The 24,322-nt window shown below is 46.3% G+C and overlaps 1 protein-coding gene and 1 non-coding gene across 5 annotated transcripts in view; both read right to left on the bottom strand.

Moving 5' to 3' along the window:
- The window catches only part of TBC1D9B (TBC1 domain family member 9B), a 107,393-nt gene extending 83,695 nt beyond the window's left edge, over window positions 1-23,698 (bottom strand). Inside the window, exons 1-2 of one of the 4 annotated variants that reach the window (XM_040344989.1) lie at window positions 23,403-23,695; window positions 8,188-8,298 (exon numbers count right to left, since the gene is read on the bottom strand). In XM_040344989.1, coding sequence (XP_040200923.1) covers window positions 8,188-8,298; window positions 23,403-23,520 — 229 coding nt within the window. In that variant the 5' untranslated portion in view covers window positions 23,521-23,695. Of the gene's footprint in view, window positions 1-8,187; window positions 8,299-23,402 lie in introns of all 4 variants that reach the window. The other 3 variants (XM_040344990.1, XM_040344991.1, XM_040344992.1) reach the window with 3 other exon arrangements.
- Window positions 18,639-18,853, bottom strand: LOC120934006. The gene has a single exon (XR_005748168.1). It is a non-coding gene; the product is annotated as a small nucleolar RNA U3 (small nucleolar RNA).
- Window positions 23,699-24,322: the final 624 nt, after the last annotated feature.

Genomic DNA, 24,322 nt, shown 5'->3' on the forward strand with positions numbered 1-24,322 from the left:
CGAATGTTTTGCCAACACAGTGTACTACAACGCACAGTGCATTCACATTTGTGCACTGTGATATGCTGAATGGAAGTGTTTCTTCATATGGTATATAGGGGTTGGGAAGCCCTTCATAAACCATGCTTTGTAGTGTATGTGTGATAATGTGCATGCACAAGTGTGAATAGATACAGCGAAGATCCACTTTAATGTATCGGAGCACCAAAAACACTATTTAAAGTGGATGAAAAACCCCATTCATGAAATCTGAAATTCACTACATATATCTGTAGTGTTTACTTGTCTCTCTCCAAAACCCTAAGCCCTATGTTATTTGTCTGCTCCACAGGAGATGAAAGCAGCTAGAAATTTGTGTCAGGGAGGGAATGTAGAGATAGATAAGCAGAGAGCTTGTCTATTCACAGCACAGCTCTGCAAGTTTCTTCTTTCCTCTGCCTATGTGGAGGAGGTTGTGCCTTTCCTCCAATCAGCTCACACATAGTTAAAATGCATCCAATTCGCACCTAACATCCAATTCGCATGACATGTGAATGTGACCGGTTGTCAATGGAGCCGGTTCACACATGTCCGGGGTGCCGTAGTGCGGTTTCAGAAAGGGTCCTGTGCATTTTTGGGTCCGGTTCAGGCACACATTCACGCAAAAATTAGCACCTGAACCGGTGAACAGGAACGCACAGGACCCTGGACTGCAAACTGCTGTGCCTTTCCTCCAATCAGCTCACACACAGTGTATGCCCAAACTCCCCTCCCACTGCTGAAACAGGAAAAAATATTTGTAACATGATGTGCACTTTCTAAAGAATGTGGAAAGATGAAGTTTTACATATACATGTAAAACTTACGTAGGGAGATTTGTTTAATCTCTGTGCATCATCTGAGGCTGTTCACTTCACTGGGTATAGAAGAGGGTTTACATCCACTTTAACTGCTTGCCGACTGCCCACCGTCATATTACGGCGGCAAGTCGGCTCCCCTGCGCGAGAGCCGTAGCTTTACGTCGGCTCTCGCGCAGGCCACTAGCGGTGCATACTAGCTCATTATGCTTTTTCCTTTACAGGTGCCAGGTAAAAAAAAAAATATGTTGCCTATACAACCGCTTTAATTATGTTTTAATAGTTAAAGCAAACTCTCTAAATTTACGGAGAGAAGAGCTTATACATGTTTATACATAGGGGATGTCCTAATAAATTTCAAAACCTGGTCCCTGTGGTTATCCTCTAATCCAGGAGTGTCAAACTCAATTTAATTGTGGGCCGCATCAGCATTACGATTGCACTCAAAAGGGACGGTTGTATCTGTAAGATTAGATGTCCAGCGTATCCCCTCCCCTTACATTAGATTTTAAGAGCCACCCCACCATCAGAAGTCGAGTCCCCCACATTCCCTTACATCACAGTTCACCCCCCTTACTTTATGCTGCTGCTGGGAAGAAGCTGGATACATTGTTTGAAAGCAGAAAGTAAGGGTCTGGAGGAGGACCAGAGGAGGGCTGCAGGAGAGGTGCAAGGGCCACATGAAATGGCCTGGAGGGATGAATTCGGGCCCACGGGCCTTGTGTTTGACACCTGTGCTCTAATCAGTCTACACTCCCTTCTTCATCCACGACAATTGAACAAGGGGAGGCGGTGAATGTCTGCCAATTGCATGTGGTTTACCATATATGCTTTTTTGAACACACGGGACCCTGGACTGCAATCTGCAGCCGCACATATGTGAACCCAACACCCAGCAGCCTAACATGACCAAATAAAAAAAAAAGCAAACTCCCCCATCCATCCACATCTCCATGCTTTGATTTGTTGAGAAAAACACCCCCTAGCATTTCTGACCAAGGCACTCCTAAATAAGGGCAGATGATTAATGTAGCATTTATTTTCTGGAATCTGTCACTGAGGCTCACTGCAGTCAAAAACTGACAGCTAACTGCACTGGAGTGTTTGGTCAAAGTGAACAGGCCCTGAAAGTAAAATGCACAGTCTACAGTGCCTTGGAAAAGTATTCATACCACTTGAAAATTTTCCCCATTTTGTCATGTTACATTTTTGGTTGCATTAGGATACGGCACATAATTGTGAAGTAGAAGAAAAATGATAAATGATTATCAAGATTTTTTTTTACCAAAAAATATGTGAAAAGTTTGGCGTGCATCTGTATTCAGCCCCACTTACTCTGATACTGCTAACTAAAATCTAATAGAACCAATTGCCTTCAGAAGTCACCTAATTAGTAAATAGAGTCCACCTGTGTGCAATTTAATCTCAGTATAAATACAGCTGTTCTGTTTGGCCCCGCAGAGGTTTGTTAGAGAACCTAAGGCTGGCCATACATTATAAAATTTTCTGTACAATTTTCTTGAAAGGGTTATTTCGTTTTGATCTCATATTATATGGTTTATGGTAAGGTTAAAAGAAAATTGAACATGTATGGCCAGCCTTAGTGAACAAACAGCATCATGAAGGCAAAGGAACACACCAGACAGGTTAGGGATCAAGTTGTGGAGAAGTTTAAAGCAGGTTTAGGTAATAAAAAAATACCCCAAGCTTTGAACATCTCACAGAGCACTGTTCAATCCATCATCCAATAATGGAAAGAGTATGACACAACTGCAAACCTACCAAGACATGACCGTCCACCTAAACTGACAGGCCGGGCAAGGGGAGCATTAATCAGAGAAGCAGCCAAGAGGTCCATGGTAACTCTGGAAGAGCTGCAGAGATTCACAGCTCAGGCCTCGTACACACGGACGGACAATCCGATGAAAGCGGTCCGCCGGACCGTTTTCATCGGACATGTCCGCTGCCGAATTTTGGTCTGATGTGTGTACACACCATCAGACCAAAATCCCCGCGGACAGCGAACGCGGTGACGTGGTCGCGACGTGGCCGCGATGATGACACGGCGACGTGCGCCACCCTGGAAGGTCAATGCTTCCACGCATGCGTCGAATCACTTCGACGCATGCGAGGGCTTTCGGCCGAGCGGACATGTCCGGTGAGTCGTACAGACAACCAAACATGTCCGACGGACAGGCTTCCAGCGGACATGTTTCATAGCATGCTATGAAACATTTGTCCGCTGGAAACCTGTCCGCTAGGCCGTGAATCCGGTCCGGTCGGCCGTACAGACGACCGAACATGTCTGCGGAAACTGGTCCGCGGACCAGTTTCAGCGAACATGTTCGGTCGTGTGTACGAGGCCTCAGGTGGGAGAATCTGTCCACAGGACAACTATTAGCTGTGCACTCCACAAATCTGCCCTTTATGGAAGAGTGGCAAGAAGAAAGCCAAATGTTGAAAAAAATCCATAAGAAGTCCTGTTTGCAGTTTGCGAGAAGCCATGTGGGAGACACAGCAAACATGTGGAAGAAGGTGCTCTGGTCAGATGAGACCAAAATGTAGCTTTTTGGCCTAAAAACAAAACGCTATTTGTGGCGGAAAACTAATACTGCACATCAACCTGAACACACCATCCCCACTGTTCAGCATCATGTTGTGGGAATGCTTTTCTTCAGCAGGGACAGGGAAGCTGGTCAGAGTTGATGGAAATATGGATAGAGCCAAATACAGGGCAATCTTAGAAAAAAACCTGTTAGGCCCTGTACACACGATCAGACATGTCCGATGAAAACGGTCCGCGGACCGTTTTTATCGGACATGTCTGCTGGGAGCTTTTGGTCTGATGTGTGTACACACCATCAGACCAAATTCCCGTGGACAGAAAACGCGGTGACGTGGCGGCGACGTGCGCGAACCAGGAAGTTCAATGCTTCCACACATGCGTCGAATCATTTAGACGCATGCGGGGGATTTTGGTCTGATGGTTAGGTGTACTAACCATCGGACATGTCCGACCGACAGGTTTCCACCGGACAAGTTTCTTAGCATGCTAAGAAACTTTTGTCCGCTGGAAACCTGTCCGCTAGGCAGTACCCGCGGTCGGACATGTCCGCGGAAACTGGTCCGCGGGCCAGTTTCAGCGGACATGTCCGGCCGTGTGTACACGGCCTTAGAGTCTGCAAAAGACTCATTGAGACTGGGGCAGAGGTTCACCTTCCAGCAGGACAACGGTCCTTAGCATACAGCCAGAGCTGCAATGGAATAGTTTAGATCAGGGGTCTCCAAACTTTCTAAACTAAGGGCTAGATTACTGTCCTTCAGACTTAAGGGGGGCCAGTAGGAATAGAAAAATTACATGCGATCTGATTCTGGGGCCCTGCACAACTTTGGCCTGAATGCGATGCAAATTCAGCCATACCATCTGTATGGCTGAAATTGCATCGCACAGACATTGCATGCAATTTACAGTGCGGTGCGAATCACATACAAGGTCGCACAGCGCACTTATGTGAACTGAGCCTCAATCCCTGTTGCATCCAAAGCAAAAAATAAATAGAGGGATTTTAAACATTCCCTACTCCATCCAAAATGAAAAGAAAAGTTTTGGCTCCAGATACACATTAAAGTGGATGTAAACCCCCCCCAAAAAAATTTGATGTCACAATGTAGAGAATAAGATTTCCTATCATCTGTGCCCAGTCTTGCCACACAGAGTTAATCCAGCGCTGAGCAATCCTATTTTTATTGTTCAGTGAAATAAAACAGACTTCCAGATAAAAACCAAAGTCCTTGCTTTGAGTGACAGGTTATTTACATATCTCGTGCACTAGCTTGCAGACATGTACAGCTTCTGTAAAAAGTGCACAATTCACATCCCCCTCCCCTCCAGCTCTCCCAGGATTGTCTGTCTTTCCTGCGTTTTGACTATATGTTTTCATAATATGGGGTGATCCACAGTTCAGTGTGATGAACACTCCCCAGCAGTTCGCATATGGCAGTGTGAACTGCCGTGTGAGTCGGGTGCGATGTGTGAACCCACAGTGGATTCACAGGGTTCCCAAATCGCACCAGTGTGAACCCAGCCTCAAAGCATACAGCCTACAACCTGACTGCTCCCACCAAGGCTTGGTTCACACTGGTGCGATTCGGGAACCCTGCGAATCCACTGCGGCTTCCCACATCGCACCCGACTCGCACAGCAGTTCACACTGACATTTGCGAACTGCTGGGGAGTGTCATACAATGGTAATGACACCCCCATTTCAGCTTGCATATCGCACTGTGAACTGACAGTTAGGACATATGTGTGAACACCCATGCGATTTAGTTGCGGACCAAAAAAAGGGTCCTGTGCGTGTTTGGTCCGAATGTGATGCGATTTCAGCCATAAAGTTTGTAGGGCTGAAATTGCATCGCACAGACATCGCATGTGATCTGAACAGGAATGTGGAGTGTACAGTGGTGGGTAGTACATGCAGGATGGTGTCAGGATAGTGGACAGTGTCAGATAATTTTTTTATTTTACAATTTAATATTTTTTTGTACCAGCGGATTTTTTATTTATTTTTGTAATTAATTTTTACAATTACATTTTATTAATTATTTTTTTTACAATTTATTTTTGTACTATTGATGGGAGGGCGGGGTTTTAATTTTTAAATATATTTTTTCACAGTGCTTTTGGGAAAGGGGATGGGGTAGTGGTTGGTGTCAGTAGGGCAATGGTCGGTGTCAGTGGGGTAGTGGTCGGTGTCAGTGGACGATGTCAGTGGGATAGTGGACGATGTCAATGGGGTGGTAGTCGGTGTCAGTGGACGACGTCAATGGGGTAGTAGTCGGTGTACGACAATGTCAATGGGGTAGTAGTCGGTGTACGACAATGTCAATGGGGTAGTAGTCAGTGTACGACAATGTCAATGGGGTAGTAGTCGGTGTACGACAATGTCAATGGGGTAGTAGTCGGTGTACGACAATGTCAATGGGGTAGTAGTCGGTGTACGACAATGTCAATGGGGTAGTAGTCGGTGTCAGTGGACGACGATTTCAATGGGGTAGTAGTCGGTGTCAGTGGACGATGTCAATGGGGTAGTGTCAGTGGGGTAGTGGTCGGTGTCAGTGGGGTAGTGGTCGGTGTCAGTGGGGTAGTGGTCGGTAGGGTTTTAACCCCTGAAATCCAAATTTTTTGAGGGGGGGAGGGGGGGTTGGTGCTGCCGCGGGACAACGTCTTTTTTAACCCCTGAAAAAAAAAAACTTGTTGAGCGGGGGGGGGGGGGGGCTGTGCGACCGCGGGACCGCTTTTTTTTAACCCATAAATGAACATTGTTGAGCTGGGGGGGGGGGGGTGCTGCCGCGGGACGCACAGAACATGCACAGAAGCCGTGCTTGTTGGGAGGAGGACAATAAGGGGGGCGATGGAGGAGGCAGACACGGAGGACAGTCAGGGATGATCTGTGCAGCAGGGACAGCTGTGAACACCGCGATCCCCCATACATGGCTTTTCAGGTGAAAGCCGCGGGAGGGAGAGAAGGAGAAGTGGCTGATGAAAACAATGGGGGATCATGGTGTTCACAGCTGTCCCTGCTGCACCGATCACCCCCCGACTGTCCCTGGACATACACATGTGTGCAGAAGTGACAGGGGCCGTAAGCCTGCTCTGCTTCTTCACAGAATGCGCTCAGTCACTCCTGCACATGCACGCCAGTCTCAACAGGCGCGAGGCTCGTCCTCGCAACGCTGGCTGGCCTTGGGAGTGTAGTGGTGGGCGGAGGAGTCCGGTGACGTCACGACTTCGCCCACCGAGCGCCAAAAAAAAAACAAAAAAAAAACGCCCACAGATTCTGCAATTTTGCGGGGCTTCTGACAGGTGAGGGGTGACATTAAAAATATATAGATACATGTAGGAGGTATGTATAGCATTATCGATTACAACAGTCTAACTGATTTAAATTTGATAGTGGGTTTACATCCACTTTAAGCCCCGGTTCACACTGTCACATTGCATGTGAGTCGCACAGGAATCACACTGCATTCCTGTGCATATCACATGAGATTCTGTGGGGTTCAATTTGAACCCATTCCTTTGAATGGATCAAATCGCACAGCATCACAATGGTACAGGCAGCCTTTTTTTTTTTTCACACTTGAACCAGAACGCAGGGGTATTCATACCTATGCAATCCGGTTTAGGCAAGAGCACTGCGTTTTGCAAGCTGCTTTTGTGGTGTTGTTAACTTTTAAATTGACACCCGCAGCAGATTGCATTAACACAGTGCGATTGCTATGCGCTGCAGGAAATGCACAAGGATCGCTGCGTTTCCCACATCAGTGTGAACCAGGGCTAAAGAAGGCATTTTTTTTTCCTTTAGCGTCATAACAGACAATCAGGCTATTAACCCTACACTGTACATTGAGGACAACACATAGGTCCAGATTCACGTGTGGAGCGCGTATTTGTCAGCGGGCGTAACGTATCCTATTTACGATACACCTCTGCAACTTTGACAGGCAAGTGCAGTATTCACAAAGCAAAGTTGCGGCGGCGTAGCGTAAATAGGCCGGCGTAAGCCCGCCTAATTCAAATATGGAACATGTGGGCGTGTTTTATGCTAATTTATTGTGACCCGACGTAAATGACGCTTTTTACGAACGGCGCATGCGCCGTCCTTGAAAGTATCCCAGTGCGCATGCTCCAAATTAACCCGCAAAAAGCCAATTCTTTCGACGTGAACGTAAATGATGCACAGCCCTATTCGCGAACGACTTACGCAAACGATGTAATCGACGGAAAATTCGACGCTGGCCCGACGTCCATACTTAACATTGGCTGCGCCTCATATAGCAGGGGTAACTTTACGCCGGAAAAAGCCTAACGTAAACGGCGTATCTGTACTGCGACGGCCGGGCGTACGTTCGTGAATAGGCGTATCTAGCTGATTTACATATTCTAGACGTAGATCAGCGTACACGCCCCTAGCGGCCAGCGTAAATATGCAGTTAAGATACGACGGCGTAGGAGACTTACGCTGGTCGTATCTTAGAGATACGCCGTCGTATCTCCTACGTGAATCTGGGCCATAGTGTGTTTGTGTGTTGCAAAAGAATGGTAGTTTTTTTATTGTTGTGCCCAGAGTTGGGCTTTACAATAATGGTTATGGGTAGATTGGCCCTTGTAAAATATTGCTATAGTCACACCATTTATACGATATATTTACTGTAAAATGTCACATAAATGTACATAAAAAAAAAAAGTAGTGATGTCACACTTATAAAATATATTTAGATATCTGTTCCACCCAAATCTACATCAGCTTAGACTTGTTATCACAATATGCAGTGTATACACACGCACCACAAGCCACGGTCCAATAGATCTGAGATTCCTGGGTTTGGTGTAAGATCCGGTACGGAGCCACACGTGCACTTGAGTCCAGAACAACATCCAGTGTCCCCACCAGCAGGCCTAAGGGAAAAACAGCAAATGATAGGAGTTAATATGAGTGCAAAGTGATTTCAAAACAGAAGTAGTCTTTGCGTGCCATGCGATTGCCTGTGGTATCTTCACCATGTGACTAATCAAGAGACTATTTTAAGTTGTTGTGACAACAATGGACCTAAAGAGGAACTTCCCAAGGTTAAACCAAATCTCAGCTCTCTAAAAAGTGCTCCTAAACAAAAACAGAGGCCAGTGTTGTCTTTCATACAGATTGATGAAAATGTAAACCCAAAATCTCATATTCATGATATGTGCCTGCTGTACCATGTAGTTCCCTGGTGTTCCTTTGCTTTCCGATTAAAAACTGACCACACTATGCAGGAAAGCACAGCATAGTCAGTTCTCTAGCCTTGATGGAAACTCAGCTTGCTTTCTTCCAATGATCAGACTTGTCCTGACACACTTCCCTTGCACAACCATCCACTGGAAGGATCAGTGTACTGCTGTTTTTCCTCCCCACAACTCTCATAAAGCTGCAAACAGAGGGAATGTGATCATTTACAAAACAAAAAAGAAAAACAAAAAAAAAATCAAATGTTTCTATATCTATACAGAAAATGTTTTGCCTTTCATTTCTATTTTAAACGGAATAGGTTGTTTTACAAGGCGAGGTTTACACTTTAAGCTCTATTAGTGTCACTTTGCTTTCAACCCACCATCTTCAAATGTCCTGCTAATAGGAAGACAATTTTTTTTTATTTAATTTTTTATCTTCACAAGCATGGGTTCTGTTGGGACCTCAAGTGTGCAGATATGCCGCAGATCTGGGTCAGGTCCCAAATAGTTGAATTGCGCCAGAGATTTTTCAGTCCTCACTGAAACACTGCCAGCTGGGATTTCAAACTGCCAAGGTATGGCCAGAAAGCTGTAGGGCTTGTCTGCAGGAGCCTGATATTGCAGCCGCGATCCACTTTTTTTTCTCTGCAAGGTTAACTTAGTCTTTAATAATAGGGCAGGGAGAGGTCGTTACAGTTTTATATGTATTATATACATACACAGTATCTCACAAGTGAGTACACCCCTCACATTTTAGATTTTATTATATCTTTTCATGTGACAACACTGAAGAAATGAAAAAAGAAGAGGCCAAATTTAAAATTGATGGGTTAAAAAGTTGGGGGTGGTTTTATCAATAAACTAGACGTCTTTGCGGGGCATGTTTCAACAACTGAAGGGCGGGTTTTGCAATGTTGATGGGCGGGCTTTAGCCATCAGCCCCTTACATAATATAATAGTAATACACCCGCCCCTTGCAGGGTTGCACAAGCATCGGGAGCGTGCGGCAGCATGTGGCACAATGTCGTGCTCATTGTGCAGGTGCCGTGTACAGCCGATTCACCTTTGGCGATTTTCGGCGGCTCCATTGTGCTCCGTACTGCGCAAGCGCTGTGCCTGCGCAGTACAGGGTGGGTATTATCCCCCGGGAGACCTTTCTCGGCAGGACACCGGCACTGGGGAGCTATAGATCATTGGGGAAACCATGAATGCCAACATGTACTGTGACATACTGAAGCAGAGCATGATCCCCTCCCTTCGGAGACTGGGCTGCAGGGCAGTATTCCAACATGATAACGACCCCAAACACACCTCCAAGACGACCACTGCCTTGATAAAGAAGCTGAGGGTAAAGGTGATGGACTGGCCAAGTATGTTTCCAGACCTAAACCCTATTGAGCATCTGTGGGGCATCCTCAAATGAAAGGTGGAGGAGCGCAGGGTCTCTAACATCCACTAGCTCGGAGGAAGAGGACTCCAGTGGCAACCTTTGAAGCTCTGGTGAACTCCATGCCCAAGAGGGTTAAGGCAGTGCTGGAAAATAATGGTGGCCACACAAAATATTGACACTTTGGGCCTTATCTGGTAAGAATTGATCACTTTCATTTTAATGTGTATTATTATTTGTGTGATTGTTATATTTTAAACACTTTTCTGTACATCTGTTTATGTATTGGGTTTGTTACTACTGATGGGCAGAGCTCTTGTGGGTGGTCAGATTTTAAAGACATTGGCCCAGATTCAGGTAGATCCGTGCAATATTTGCGTGGGCAAAGGGCAACGATGTTTGCTCTGCGCCCACGCAAATATTTCGATTTGCCCGCGATTCACGGAGCAGTAGCTCCGTAAATTGCGCGGGCGATATGCTAAATAGCCCGGCGTAAGGGCGCCTAATGTAAATGATCCCGCCGGGGGCGGGAATCATTTAAATTAGGCGCGCTCCCGTGCCGAGCGAACAGCGCATGCTCCGTCGGGAAACTTTCCCGACGTGCATTGCGGCAAATGACGTCGCAAGGACGTCATTTGCTTCTAAGTGAACGTGAATGGCGTCCAGCGCCATTCACGAATCACTTACGTAAACGACGTGAAATTTAAATTTCACGAGCGGGAAGGGCGGCTATACTTTAGCATTGGCTGCCCCTGCTACAGCAGGAGCAACCTTGCGCTAAAGTCGCCGTACGGAAACTCCGTACCTTGCGTGCGCAGGGCCCGCGCAACTTTTGTGAATCGGTGGTAGTATGCAATTTGCATACTATACGCCGATCACAATGGCCGCGCCCCCTAGCGGCCAACGCAAGAATGCAGCCTGAGATATGAAGGCATAAGGAGGCTTATGTCTGTCATATCCTAGGCTGCAGTCGGTGTAACGAGGTTCCTGAATCAGGAGCACTCGTTACACCGGAGCAAGTAAGCACTTGCGCCGCGCAACCTATGGTTGCACGGGCGCAAGTGCTTCTTGAATCTGGGCCATTGTCAATTTTTTGAAAAATAAATAATACTAATAAATGCATTCATAAAAGAAAAAAAATGTCCATTGGCCATGTGAAATCACAGAGCACATGATCACTACACAAAGAAATTAGCTTTAGGCCTCTTCACCAAGGTCTGGACTTTTATTGTATTTTTGTTAAAAAAATTACATCATATTGGCATGAACTTTATAACACCTCTTTACACACACACACACGCGTACGTAAATATTTTAGGGCCCATCCCAGGGCTCAAGTCCTGCGGGAACGCGTGGGAACGGAGTTCCTGCACTTTTTTCACAGCAGGAACTCAGTTCCCTTTGCAGGACTAGAGCAGCCGATAGCAGCCGAGCCTGTCTGAGGCAATCCTTCACTAAGCGGCGATGCCCAGCTCGAGGTCTTCCGCGAGTTATCGCGGGATTTAGAAAGAACTTGCTTCTTTCTAAATCCTGTGATAACAACTCGGGGCAGACCTCCGCAATGCCTCCTGTAAACAATGACAAAAGCTCCCAGGAGACCTTGCGGCATCGAGGAAGTGACGGAATACCTGCACACTACCCGATGAATCCATGTACAGGAAGCGGCCAGTAACATAACACAACGTAACACAGGATTACTAAGGTACAGTAAATCCAAAAAAAAAAAAAACATGCGGTTTAGTAATTATGCATATGAGCGTATAATTTATTTATTTTTTGGTGGGGGAGTGGATCTTGGGTGGGAGTTCCCACGCTTTTTTCCCCAGGACTTGACCCCTGGCCCATTCACACGTGTACTTGAGGCAGTGCACATTGCCCCTTTGCACAACATTTGTGTGTTTTCAGCTCATTCATAACCTTAACGCTTTAGTGTGACTAGGCCCCTAATAAAGTGAATGCATAGCCAAAACATATTTATCTTTTGGAAAGAGTAAGGAGGAATTAGAATTAGTGTTCCTGCTAGGTAGAGTCACTCTCTTTGTCTGCTCTGGGTCACCCTCTTTTTTGGCCGAAACCAAAAACGATAGAAAATCCAAAATGTTAGTTGTCATCAGAACAAAAATGAGAGTATACGCTCCAATGGGGACACTGGTATGGGATTTTTTCTCACTTCCTTTTGCATCTTTTGGAACAGGAAGTGGTGAAATCCGCCCAAAAGGTTCAGAGAGCAAAAAAATAAACTGACAAAAATGCTATTCAAACACTTGGAGGCGATTTCTGATTGTGGAGAAAAAGAATGGGAAGTTATTCACTTTATTGCGCTGCAATTTAATGGAATGAGAAATGACAGCCCAGAAAAGAGCAGTCTTCACATTTTACTGAGTGGTGAGGACCATGAGATTATCTCTAGAGCATTGGACCCCCCTGGGGCTGGAGCCTCATATGTTTGTGGAATGCCATTCTTTTCCAGGCAGGAGGGTACAGCAATCTCAAGCTGCCACAAAGATATTTACAACATCTTCAGTGAGTCATTGCTGAGCAGCTACAATTACCTACAGATAACTTCCAGGCCCCTTCACTGCAGTAATACATCATTACCATTCTAAATCCTATTTGTTATAAAGCACCAAATTGTTCTTTTGACCTAGAAAAAACAAACAAAAAACAAAAAAAAACAAAGCTACTGTAAATAGATACATGGGTATCTAAATGCCAAAACAACAATGTAATATATTGCAGCTTAGGCTTCTTTCACACTATGGATTGTATGTCCGTTTTATAATATCCGTATTACACCTATTAACGGACGTTTATTAACGGATTTAATAACGGATACATACGGATAAATATTTTACCATTCTTCCTTTATTGAAAACGGATAATGTTTATCCGTATATATCCGTATACATCCGTTATATCATTCCTTTCTAACGTCCGTTAAAGTGGAAGTAAACCCTCCTATTGTTTTCAGCCAAGGAAGCTGCCATCTTGGCCTCTGTTTAATCTGCAACTGCCACGATGCTGCACATGTGATCAGTTATGAAACCAGCCATTGGATGGTTTGACAGTTTGGTTGAGAGCACAAGCAAATGTGACATCTAGCATTTCCGGCATGCCGGGAATGTTAACTGTTTTTTTAAACTATCAAATAGATGGGTTTACTTCCGCTTTAATAAAAAACATTTCACCCTTTCTTGAAGTCCAGCTCCAGAAGTCGTATGGATATTCAGGGGAACCCCGCCGTCAATTTAAAACAAAAATGACGTGCGGTTCCCGGTAAATATCCATAACCAGACCCTTCAGGTCTGGTATGGATATTCAGGGGAACCCCGCCGTCAATTTAAAACAAAAATGACGTGCGGTTCCCCCTAAATATCCATAACCAGACCCATTATCCGAGCACGTTGACCTGGCCGGCCGCAGAAAAGAGGGGGGGACAGAGTGCGGCCCCCCCTCTCTCCTGAACCGCACCAGGCCACATTCCCTCAACATGGGGAGGATGTCCCCATGTTGATGGGGACAAGGGTCTCATCCCCACAACCCTTGCCCGGTGGTTGTGGGGGTATGCGGGCGGGAGGTTTATCAGAATCTGGAAGACCCCTTTAACAAAGGGGACCCCCAGATCCTGACCCCCCCCTGTGTGAAATGGTAATGGGGTACACTGTACCTCTACCATTTCACGAAGGAAGTAAAAAGTATTGTAAAAAAAAAACACACTGACACAAAAGAATAAAGTCCTTTATTAAAAAAAAAAAAAAAAAACTCCAGCGCTGAAAAATCCACTCGTTCCCGGCTTCCTGCGTTGTCCTGATCCAGCGACGGGTGCGGGTGATCTCCCGCGATGAGAAGATCCAGCGTCGGGTGATCTCCGCTCCGGCGATGTGAAGATCCATCCATCCGGCGCAGCAGCATCCCGGACCTCCTCTCACCGCTGGGCACAGCCCAGCGAATGAGCGGCTGAAGCTGTGACATTTCTTATATAGAGGAGGCAGAGCCACCCGTCACGTGACCCTGCCCCCTCTGACGTACCTCTGCTACGTCACTGGGGAAGACCAAGAAGAGGAAAGACCTTTCCTCTTCTTGGTCTTCCCCAGTGATGTAGCAGAGGTACGTCAGAGGGGGCAGGGTCACGTGACGGGTGGCTCTGCCTCCTCTATATAAGAAATGTCACAGCTTCAGCCGCTCATTCGCTGGGCTGTGCCCAGCGGTGAGAGGAGGTCCGGGATGCTGCTGCGCCGGATGGATGGATCTTCACATCGCCGGAGCGGAGATAACCCGACGCTGGATCTTCTCATCGCGGGAGATCACCCGCACCCGTCGCTGGATCAGGACAACGCAGGAAGCCGGGAACGAGTGGATTTTTCAGCGCTGGAGTTTTTTTTTTTTTTTTTTAATAAAGGACTTTATTCTTTTGTGTCAGTGTGTTTTTTTTTACAATACTTTTTACTTCCTTCGTGAAATGGTAGAGGTACAGTGTACCCCATTACCATTTCACACATGGGGGGGGTCAGGATCTGGGGGTCCCCTTTGTTAAAGGGGTCTTCCAGATTCTGATAAACCTCCCGCCCGCATACCCCCACAACCACCGGGCAAGGGTTGTGGGGATGAGACCCTTGTCCCCATCAACATGGGGACATCCTCCCCATGTTGAGGGCATGTGGCCTGGTGCGGTTCAGGAGAGAGGGGGGGCCGCACTCTGTCCCCCCCTCTTTTCTGCGGCCGGCCAGGTCAACGTGCTCGGATAATGGGTCTGGTTATGGATATTTAGGGGGAACCGCACGTCTTTTTTGTTTTAAATTGACGGCGGGGTTCCCCTGAATATCCATACCAGACCTGAAGGGTCTGGTTATGGATATTTACCGGGAACCGCACGTCATTTTTGTTTTAAATTGACAGCGGGGTTCCCCTGAATATCCATGCTCAGTAAAATTAACGTCCGTTAACATAACGGACATTTACGGAGACATTTACTAACTTCCATGTGCCATAGACTTCAATGTTAAAATATAACGGACGATAATATATCCGTTACTTGCAACGGACAAAAAATTGACAAAAAATAGTGCAAGACCCGTCACATATTCCGTTATAACTAACGTCCGTATGTTATAACGGACTATTACGGATCTTTACGGAACATAAAAAAATCCCATAGACTTTAATGATATTTTATAAAGGACGTATAACTTCCGTTTTTTAACATTATCTGACGGATTTTAAAACGGATTATTAAAACGGATTTATTTTGTAGTGTGAAAAGGGCCTAAAAGAAAAATTACAGGGATTTTTTTCCCCCATGCAGTGGGTGGATAGGTTAACTGCTAGTTTCTGTCTAGGGTGAAGAGATCTACTTACCTAATCTGCCAATTCTCCGAGCGCAAGACAGGCAGTGTTAATTTTGGCAGCAAATTTCGATTTAGTTTTAGTCTTATGCTGCGTTCACATGACCGTTTTTAATGTCATGGAAAAAAACAAGTTTTTCTCGGCGATACTTGTCGAGCCTGCCTTGCATACACACGATAAAAAAAATGCTCAAGAAAAGCGCGGTGACGTACAACATGTACGACGGCACTATAAAGGGGAAGTTCCATTCGATTGGCGACACCCTTTGGGCCGATTATGCAAATTTCCCTTCTCATAACCTGCTTCTGAGCATGCACGTTTTTTTCCCCGTCGCTAAAGCGTACACACGACCGTTTTTTTCACGACGTAAAAAAATGACGAGAATAGAGCATGTCCTAAATTTTTAATGCCCATTTTTCACGTCGAGAAAAATGCTCTGGAGCCTACACAGGATCGTTTTTAATGACCAATTAAAAAAATTGCATTTTTCTCATCATGAAAAACAGTCGTGTGTACGCTGGCATTAGTCTTTGGACTAAAATGGCCTTTTAGTTTCAGTTCCATTTTAGTTTTAGTTGTATTTTAGTCATCTCAGTTGTTTTAGTCATATTTTAAAATGGTATTAAGTTAGTCGACTGAAATGTTTTAGTCAACGAAATTAACACTCAAGACAGGTCCCTGCCACTCCTGCCCATCCCCCCGTCCCTGCATGTTAGCAGTCTTACGCTCTTGCGCAGTGGACTGTTTCTTCCCACAGACCGGCTCTGGACATGAGGATAGCAGGAACAGTCCACTGCTGGATGTGGCGGGGGAGCACCGTTTTCCAGAAGATCGAAGGATCGGTGAGTATATTCTTTCTGTGCACCCCTGGGCAAAGCAAACAGTTTACCCATGCAGCGGGTGCAATCCACCTCCCCCCCAGAGTTCTGCTTTAACAGTCCTGGCTGTATCAGTATTTTTTTAAGACTTTTTTTTGCATTATTTTCACCTGGTAATCCTGTTTGTAACATACTTCCTTTGCCAAGATGACAATGCTAACTCATCACAGAGTGTCTATGGAGAAGCAGAGTTGTCACTCTAGGACAGGGCATGGTTTGGTACTACAAAACATCTCCCTTTCTCCATTACATGGACAGTGATGTTTTGCAGTTTATAGAAAATAGCTGAGAAACATTATTTGGAATTTTAGCTTGGTTTAAACAAGTTACAAAGACACTGGATTTCTATCAGGATCAACAGATGTTAAAGCAGAGTTCCGATCATTTTTGTGTTTATTAAAAGTCAACAGCTACAAAAACTGCTGACTGAAAATAGCTGCTGACTTTTAATAAACACACATTCCCCTGTCCCATGATCCAGCTGCCGAACCCTCGGTTCTCTCCCTCGCCTCTCCCCAGCGCCAGAATCACAAGTGTGGGCACCTGGCTGTGGTGGCTTGACAGCTGGCTGTGAGGCGCACTGCGTGTCTTGAATGGCTGGGCAATCTTCTGGGACCTTTGATGTGCCCCAGAAGATTGCAGGGAGGGGGGGGGGGGAACCTCTACTCGAGTCGCCTAGGTAGCCCGAGCGGAAGTAGGAGCTGGGGTACCTGTCAAAACTAGGCACTAGAGCTCATGGCACTATAAATAAAGTACCGCACTGCACTGCCACTGACTACTAAAACCACTGGGAAATGTGAATGATTCAGCTTGGAAAAAAACTCACCATTGCAAAATCAATGTATACAGACCATGTACACCTCTGTCCCCTCTCCCCCCAAACCAAGGGTATAACTATCACAATAGCAGACCTTGCTGTTATGTGGTTGTAACTGGAGTAACTTTGGGCAAGGGGGCCATGGAACCCAGAATCCCTTGGAGAGGTTGGGAAACCCTTGTTTCAGCTCCCCATGCACCTCCCACGTCTAAGTTACCCTATTAGGGACACAGGATGACCGATAACTCCAGTCTGATCTGTACTAATCGGACTTACTGTACAACCACACTGGAATGTATATATGTATATATATATATATATATATATATAAATATATGTCTCACACTGTTGTGGACTCTTTGCTGGGTTGTGGCTGTAATCCATTGTTCTATTTTGTCTGTCTGCCTTGGGAGAAAAGCATTATGAGATGTGTATGTGCGTTTGGTGTGAGAAAGGGGGAAATTCCGCCAACAGCTCTCCCTGCTGACTGGACAGTTTACCCCCTGAATGCAATAAACAGTTCAGCAGCCAAAAACGAGTTTTGCCTAGTTTTTGGTTGCAAGCGTTTGGAATATCCGATATCTATATTCAGACTGTAAGGAAGCGGTATATGACGAAAGCACTCAAGTGGAGTGTGAGACGATTCTGTTACATTGGTGGCAAGCACTGGGATGCTTCCTGCAGTCTGGGACATTTAAACCTCCATCTGGATCCAAGGTCTGGATAGCAGAGTAAAGATTATAAGCTGCCATGGAAGAGGAATTCGGAAGGAGGTTTGCGAGAAATACAGATACAGCACAGGGGACCAGTATCAGAGCAGGTCCTGCTGGGATGGTATAATTCTATCCGCTGTGAACTCTGGAAGGAAACTATAGCCTGTGAGCAGCACCACCAGGGAGAAATTCTCGCCTCCATCCAGAAAAGGTACTGGTCACAGTATATATTGCGGGTGCTGTTTTTAGGAAAAAGGGAGCAGACAGCGGAGTTAAGCAGGCTGGTCTGAGCAGAGATGCGGCTGGATGAGAGCTACAGAGCCCTCCGGTGGCATGTATCCCAAGCAGCGGATGACAGCCCAATGGAAGGCTTTGGCTAAGGTGGCCTGGGACTGTTGTACATGAAGCCGACAGGGGATCAGAACTTTGGGAGCGATGTGGAGTGGCGGTTGGACCAAATCATGGAGAGATACTGAACATCTCTGAAATGCACTGGGCACTGAAGGATACAGAGTTTCGCCGCTGTAGCCGCGCTTTGTGGGTGCTTTTAACCCTTTTCAGCCGCTAGCAGGGGTTAAAAGTGCCCAGCTATCGGCCGAAAAAACTACGGTAAAGTGCTAAAAATAGCGGTGTTTTACCACCGACACCCAGGCACTTCCAATGTGCCCTAATGTTGCTGTAGGCCTCTTGGAAGCCTCCCTGACCAGTTTTCTTCTCGTCTTTTCATACATTTTGGAGGGACGTCAAGATCTTGGTAATCACGGTCACTGTTGTGCCATATTTTCTCCACTTGATGATGACTGTCTTCACAATGTTTCATGGTATATCTAATGTCCTGGAAATTCTTCTGTACCCTTCTCCTGACTGATACCTTATTTATTAATTTTTTTCTTACCACTCTGAATGAGCTCTCACCTGCCATCTTCCCACCTAGAAAGATGACCAAGTCATCAAATGGTGGCAGCACCTGCACAGAGCAGCACTGCCAGCAGGAGTCCTAACGAGACAAGAACCCTAAAATTCATCATCGTGGAAGGTGAGTTTGAACACTTTCAAGCACATTTCTCCCTTTGCATCCTACAGAAATGATCCCTGAAAGTATAATGACTGATACCTTTTAACAATGAGATCCCTCTGATGTTTTGGAAGCTCTCTGCGGACCATGGCTTTTGCTGTAGGATGCGCTTATGTCCTCATGAGCGGAGATGTATCTACAGTGATGAAAAAAGTATTCGATCCCCTGCTGATTTTGTACATTTGCCCAATGACAAATAAATGATCAATCTATCATTTTTATCGTATGTTTATTTTACCAGTGAGAGACAGAACAACAAAAATATCTAGAAAAACACATTTCAAAAAAGTTATAAATTGATTTGCATTTGCAATAAAACTGAAATAAGAATTCGATCCCCTATCAATCAGCAAGATTTCTGGCTCCCGTGTGCCTTTTTTACAGGCAACGAGCTGAGATTAGGAGCACTCCCTTAGGCTGGGTTCACACTACTACACTACTTTCATCCTACTTTGCTCTGTGTTCAATGTTTCCCTATGAGAGCGTCTTGTAGCGTCTTACACAAGACGGTCCGACTTTGAAAATGCTCCCTGTACTACTTTTGGTCCTACATTGATCCTACTTCAGGCCCATTGAATATCATTGAAGTCGGACCAAAGTAGTATCCTGTTCATGAAAGTAGGATGGATGTAGGACCAATGTAGGATAAATGTAGGACAAATGTAGCAGAGCAAAGTAGGATGAAAGTAGTGTAGTAGTGTGAACCCAGCCTTAAAGGGAGTGCTCCTAATCTCAGCTCATAACCTGTATAAATGACACCTATCCACAGAAGCAAGCAATTAATCAGATTTCAATCTCTCTACAATGGCTAAGACCAAAGAGCTGTCCAAGGATGTCAGGGAAAATATTGTACACAAGGCTGGAATGGGCTACAAGACCATCGAAAAGCAGCTTGGTGAGAGGGTGACAACAGCTGGTGTGATTATTCTCAAATGGAAGAAACACAAAGTAGCTGTCAAATGCCCTTGGTCTGGGGCACCTCATGGAGTTTCAATGATCATGAGAACGGTGAGGAATTAGCCCAGAACTACACGGGAGAATCTTGTCAAAGATCTCAAGGCATCTGGGACTATAGTCACCAAGTGTAACACACTACACTGTGAAGGACTGAAATCCTGCAGAGCCCGTAAGGTCCCCCTGCTCAAGAAAGCACATGTAAAAGCCCATCTGAAGTTTGCTAATGAACATCTGAATGATTCAGAGGAGAACTGGGTGAAAGTGTTGTGGTCAGATGAGACCAAAATCAAGCTCTTTGGCATAAACTCAACTCGCTGTGTTTTGAGGAGGAGGAATGCTGCCTATGACCCCAAGAACACCATCCCAACCGTCAAACATGAAGGTGGAAACATTATGCCTTGGGGTGTTTTTCTGCTAAGGGGACAGGACAACTTCACTGCATCAAAGGCACGATGGACTGGGCCCATGTACTGTCAAATCTTGGGTGAGAACCTCCTTCCCTCAGCCAGGGCATGAAAATGGGTCGTGGATGGGTATTCCAGCATGACAATGACCCAAAACACACAGCCAAGGCAAGAAAGGAGTGGCTCAAGAAGAAGCACATTAAGGTCCTGGAGTGGCCTAGCCAGTCTCCACTCCAGACCTTAATCCAATAGAAAATATGTAGAGGGAGCTGAAGGTTCCAGTTGCCAAATGTCAGCCTCGAAACCTTAATGACTTGGAAAAGATCTGCAAAGAGAAGCGGGACAAAATCCCACCTGAGTTGTGTGCAAACCTAGTGGCCAACTACAAGAAATGTCTGACCTCTGATTGCCAAAAATGGGTTTTGCCACGAAGTACGAAGTCATGTTTTAAACCAAAAGCAAGTAATCCTAATGCAGCAAACCTCCTGTGGAACATATACACAGTAAATCGCAAACAAAACAACAGGTTGCGCTAATATGTATAATCCAACAAATTTTCAGAATTATTATTCGCATAAATAATGCATGAATAAACAGTGCACAAGTGTTGCGAGAGTGAATCCTGAAGTTATCTTTACCAACGAAGTGATAACAATCAGGGTCTCCAATAGCTGTAGGGCCTGCTTATCCGCTCCTATTAGTCCCTCATTACAAGGGATCAATAATGCTTGTGGCTATAGCCCAGCCAAGGCCTTTACACCGGGTCCAGATGATCTCCCCACCGCATCACTCTATGGTAGCATGTAGGCTGAGACGGTATCTCAAAAGGAACAAAAGGCTAAACATAGTGTAAATCTCAATAAAACTTTTATTAAACAAAGTAATGCACTTACCAATGTATGTTTTGCAAAAGGGTCAAATACTTATTTCACTCATTAAAATGCAAATCAATTTATAACTTTTTAGAAATGCGTTTTTCTGGAAGTTTTTGTTGTTATTCTGTCTCTCACTGTTAAAATAAACCTACCATTAAAATTATAGACTGATCATTTCTTTGTCAGTGGCAAATGTATAAAATCAGCAGCAATACTTTTTCCCCTCACTGTATTTAAAGTTATTCTGCACCCGCACCGTCTATACATTGTGGACATTTAGGCCTTGTTCACATGGGAGTAGTACAGCATACACCGGCGCAAGAGCCATGTTTTACCGCACATGCACGAACACCTGTGCATCCCAGTGCGGGCAAATACGACCCTCTCATGGGTGTACGCTGTAGTACCCCTGAGTGAATGAGGCCTTAGGCTGGCCATAGACCAGGCATGTCCAAAGTCTGGCCCGCGGACCAAATGCGGCCCCCCTGTTTATTTAATATGCCCCCCTGGGCATTTGGATATATATATTGTTTGTGGCCCCCAGGGCCACAAAAGATATATACCGTATTTATCGGCGCTGCCAAAGTTTGGACACCCCTGCCATAGACAATTCGAAACTACGCTGGTTCAGCAGGAACCAGCTGAGATTGGAGCCATTAATGGGCAGGCTGAATATACTTGTAAGATCATGTGGGGTACAAGACAAGCAGACAAATGCTTGGCAGGAGGGATTCCCCTGTCTGTGTTGATGGGGGAATAGTGTGAATATTCACACCGTCTATGGCCTGCATTACACCTCCCCCTGAATGAATCAGTCACTAGGCAGTGGCAGTGCCAAATGACGAATGGCAGAAGTAATTCTGCACCAGCACAGCTATCTGCACAGTTGATATTTACATAGGCAGCAACAGATACGGCCACGTGCATCTATCTACTCATGTAAACATTCACACAAACCTTTACATGCATAAAATACAGTCAGACTGTAGATGCAATTTTTAATTTTTTTGCTTAATGCCATGAACCAAAATGGGGCAGTGGGGCCCGTAGCATACAATTGTACACCGTTCAGATCCATATACATCATGGTATATTGTGCACCCATGTGAAGACTACATCCATGCGTGTGCCCGCACAAACTAATCCGCAATGCCAGCTCTCATACTTCCAATATGTACGATCCCTATTGAGCCAAACAGTTTAATACGCAAGAAGGTTTAACCTCTGTATCCAACATGGGGACTTTACATAGGTTTTTCAGTCCCCCAAAAAATAAAAAAAATGTAAAGTCAGCTTCTACAAAAATGATAGCTGCTGACTTTTTATACCTGTCCAGGGATCCACCGCTGCCCAGGCCAGCTCTTCAACAACCTTTGGGTCCCCGATGCCAGTATGTTTGCTCTGGGAAGCTGGCTGTCAAGCCTTGTGCCTTGACAGCTGGCTTCCTAATGCGCATACACAAGCCGCGCTCTGCGAATGGTCTTGCAGCCTTCTGGGTACTTCAAAAACTAAGTACCTGCACCCCCCCCCAAAAAAAACACATCACTAATCTAAAAAGAGAAGGGGGGGGGGGGGGGTCGGGTTGGAGGACAAGTGAAACTTCCCCTTTTATGGGAAGTTTGACTTTAAAGAGTGAATGTGGAGCTCAATGGATACACAGAGCTAGAGTTATATAGATCACAATCGGGGGGGGGGGGGCTGTACCAATCACAATCCGGGGTGGGCCCTGTACTAATCACGATCCATGGAGGGGGGCCTGTACCAATCACGATCCATGGAGGGGGGCCTGTACCAATCACGATCCATGGAGGGGGGCCTGTACCAATCACGATCCATGGAGGGGGGCCTGTACCAATCACGATCCATGGAGGGGGGCCTGTACCAATCACGATCCATGGAGGGGGGCCTGTACCAATCACGATCCAGGGGGGGGCTGTACCAATCACGATCCAGGGGGGGGGCCAGTACCAATCAGGATCCGGGGGGGTCCCTGTACCAACCACAATCTGGGGGGGGGGGGCCCTGTACTAATCACAATCAGGGGGGGGTGCTGATCCAGATGGTAAACACAGCAGACAGAAGAATCCAGAGACCTTTGATAGAATAGGAGGGAGCCCTCCTGATCTCAAGTTGTATGACCTGTAATAATAACAATGTGTATGATGAGCTGTAATAACAATGTGTATGATGACCTGTAATAATAATAATAATGTGTATGATGACCTGGAGAGGAGGGCTCCTGCAATGTTTACATTGTGCAGTCACTGTCTGGAGGTAAGTTTCTAGGCAGACTAGAAGATCTGGAACATGCCCGGGCCCACCATGGGCCTCCCCCCGACCCCTCACCTGTCAGCCCTCCGCCTTTGCCGTGTCCCCGTCGCCTCTGCAGGATGAAGAACGGGTTGGCTCTCTCGGTCACCCATAGCGCATTGGCCAGCAGCACCTCCTCCGGGTTCAGCCACATATCCTCACCAGCCGAGCCCCGGGTGGGGGAAGGAGCAGCGGCCCGGTGCAGGTCCTCAGTGTCCGGTGAGATGAGTGTCGGTGCTCGGTGCTGTATACTGGCCTCCTCCGCCCCTCACTCCCTATGAGGTCCGGAGCCCAGGCCTTGGAGGCCGCGCTGAACTCCAGAGCCCTCTGCTGGATGGACGGAGGAATGACAGGTGGCGTTGTAGTTTACTTGTCATGTTTGTTTTTGGGCTGAAAGGGAGCATGATTCATATGGAGCAGAGAGCATGGGGAGCTGTCCTCCTCCTTCACAGGGGGTCCAATGGAGAGGGTTTGGGGGGCGCTGGCCTCCTCCTTCTGGGGGTGTGCAATGGAAGGGGCATGGGGGAGCTGTGCTTCTCAGGGGGGTGCAATTAAGGGGGCATAGAGAGCTGTCCTCCTCCTTCATAGGGGAGCTGCCCTCCTCCTACACATGGGGTGTAATAGATGGGGCATTGGGGAGTTGCCCTCCTCCTTCACATGGGGTGCAATATAGGGGAGCTGCCCTCCTCCTTCACATGGGGTGCAATAGAGGGCGCATAGTAGAGCTGCCCTCCTCCTTCACATGGGGTGCAATAGAGGAGGCATAGAGGAGCTGCCCTCCTCCTTCACATGGGGTGCAATAGACGGGGCTGCCCTCCTTCACATGGGGTGAAATAGAGGGGGTATGGGGGAGCTGTCCTCCTCCCTGGGGGGGGGGGGTGCAATGGAGGGGGAATACTTGAAGGATAACTATAGGTAGTAGTGGTTAGTCACAATTAGCTGGACTTGTTCTATAA

The sequence above is a fragment of the Rana temporaria genome, chromosome 3, assembly GCF_905171775.1.
Source record: "Rana temporaria chromosome 3, aRanTem1.1, whole genome shotgun sequence".
NCBI classification, from domain to species: domain Eukaryota; kingdom Metazoa; phylum Chordata; class Amphibia; order Anura; family Ranidae; genus Rana; species Rana temporaria.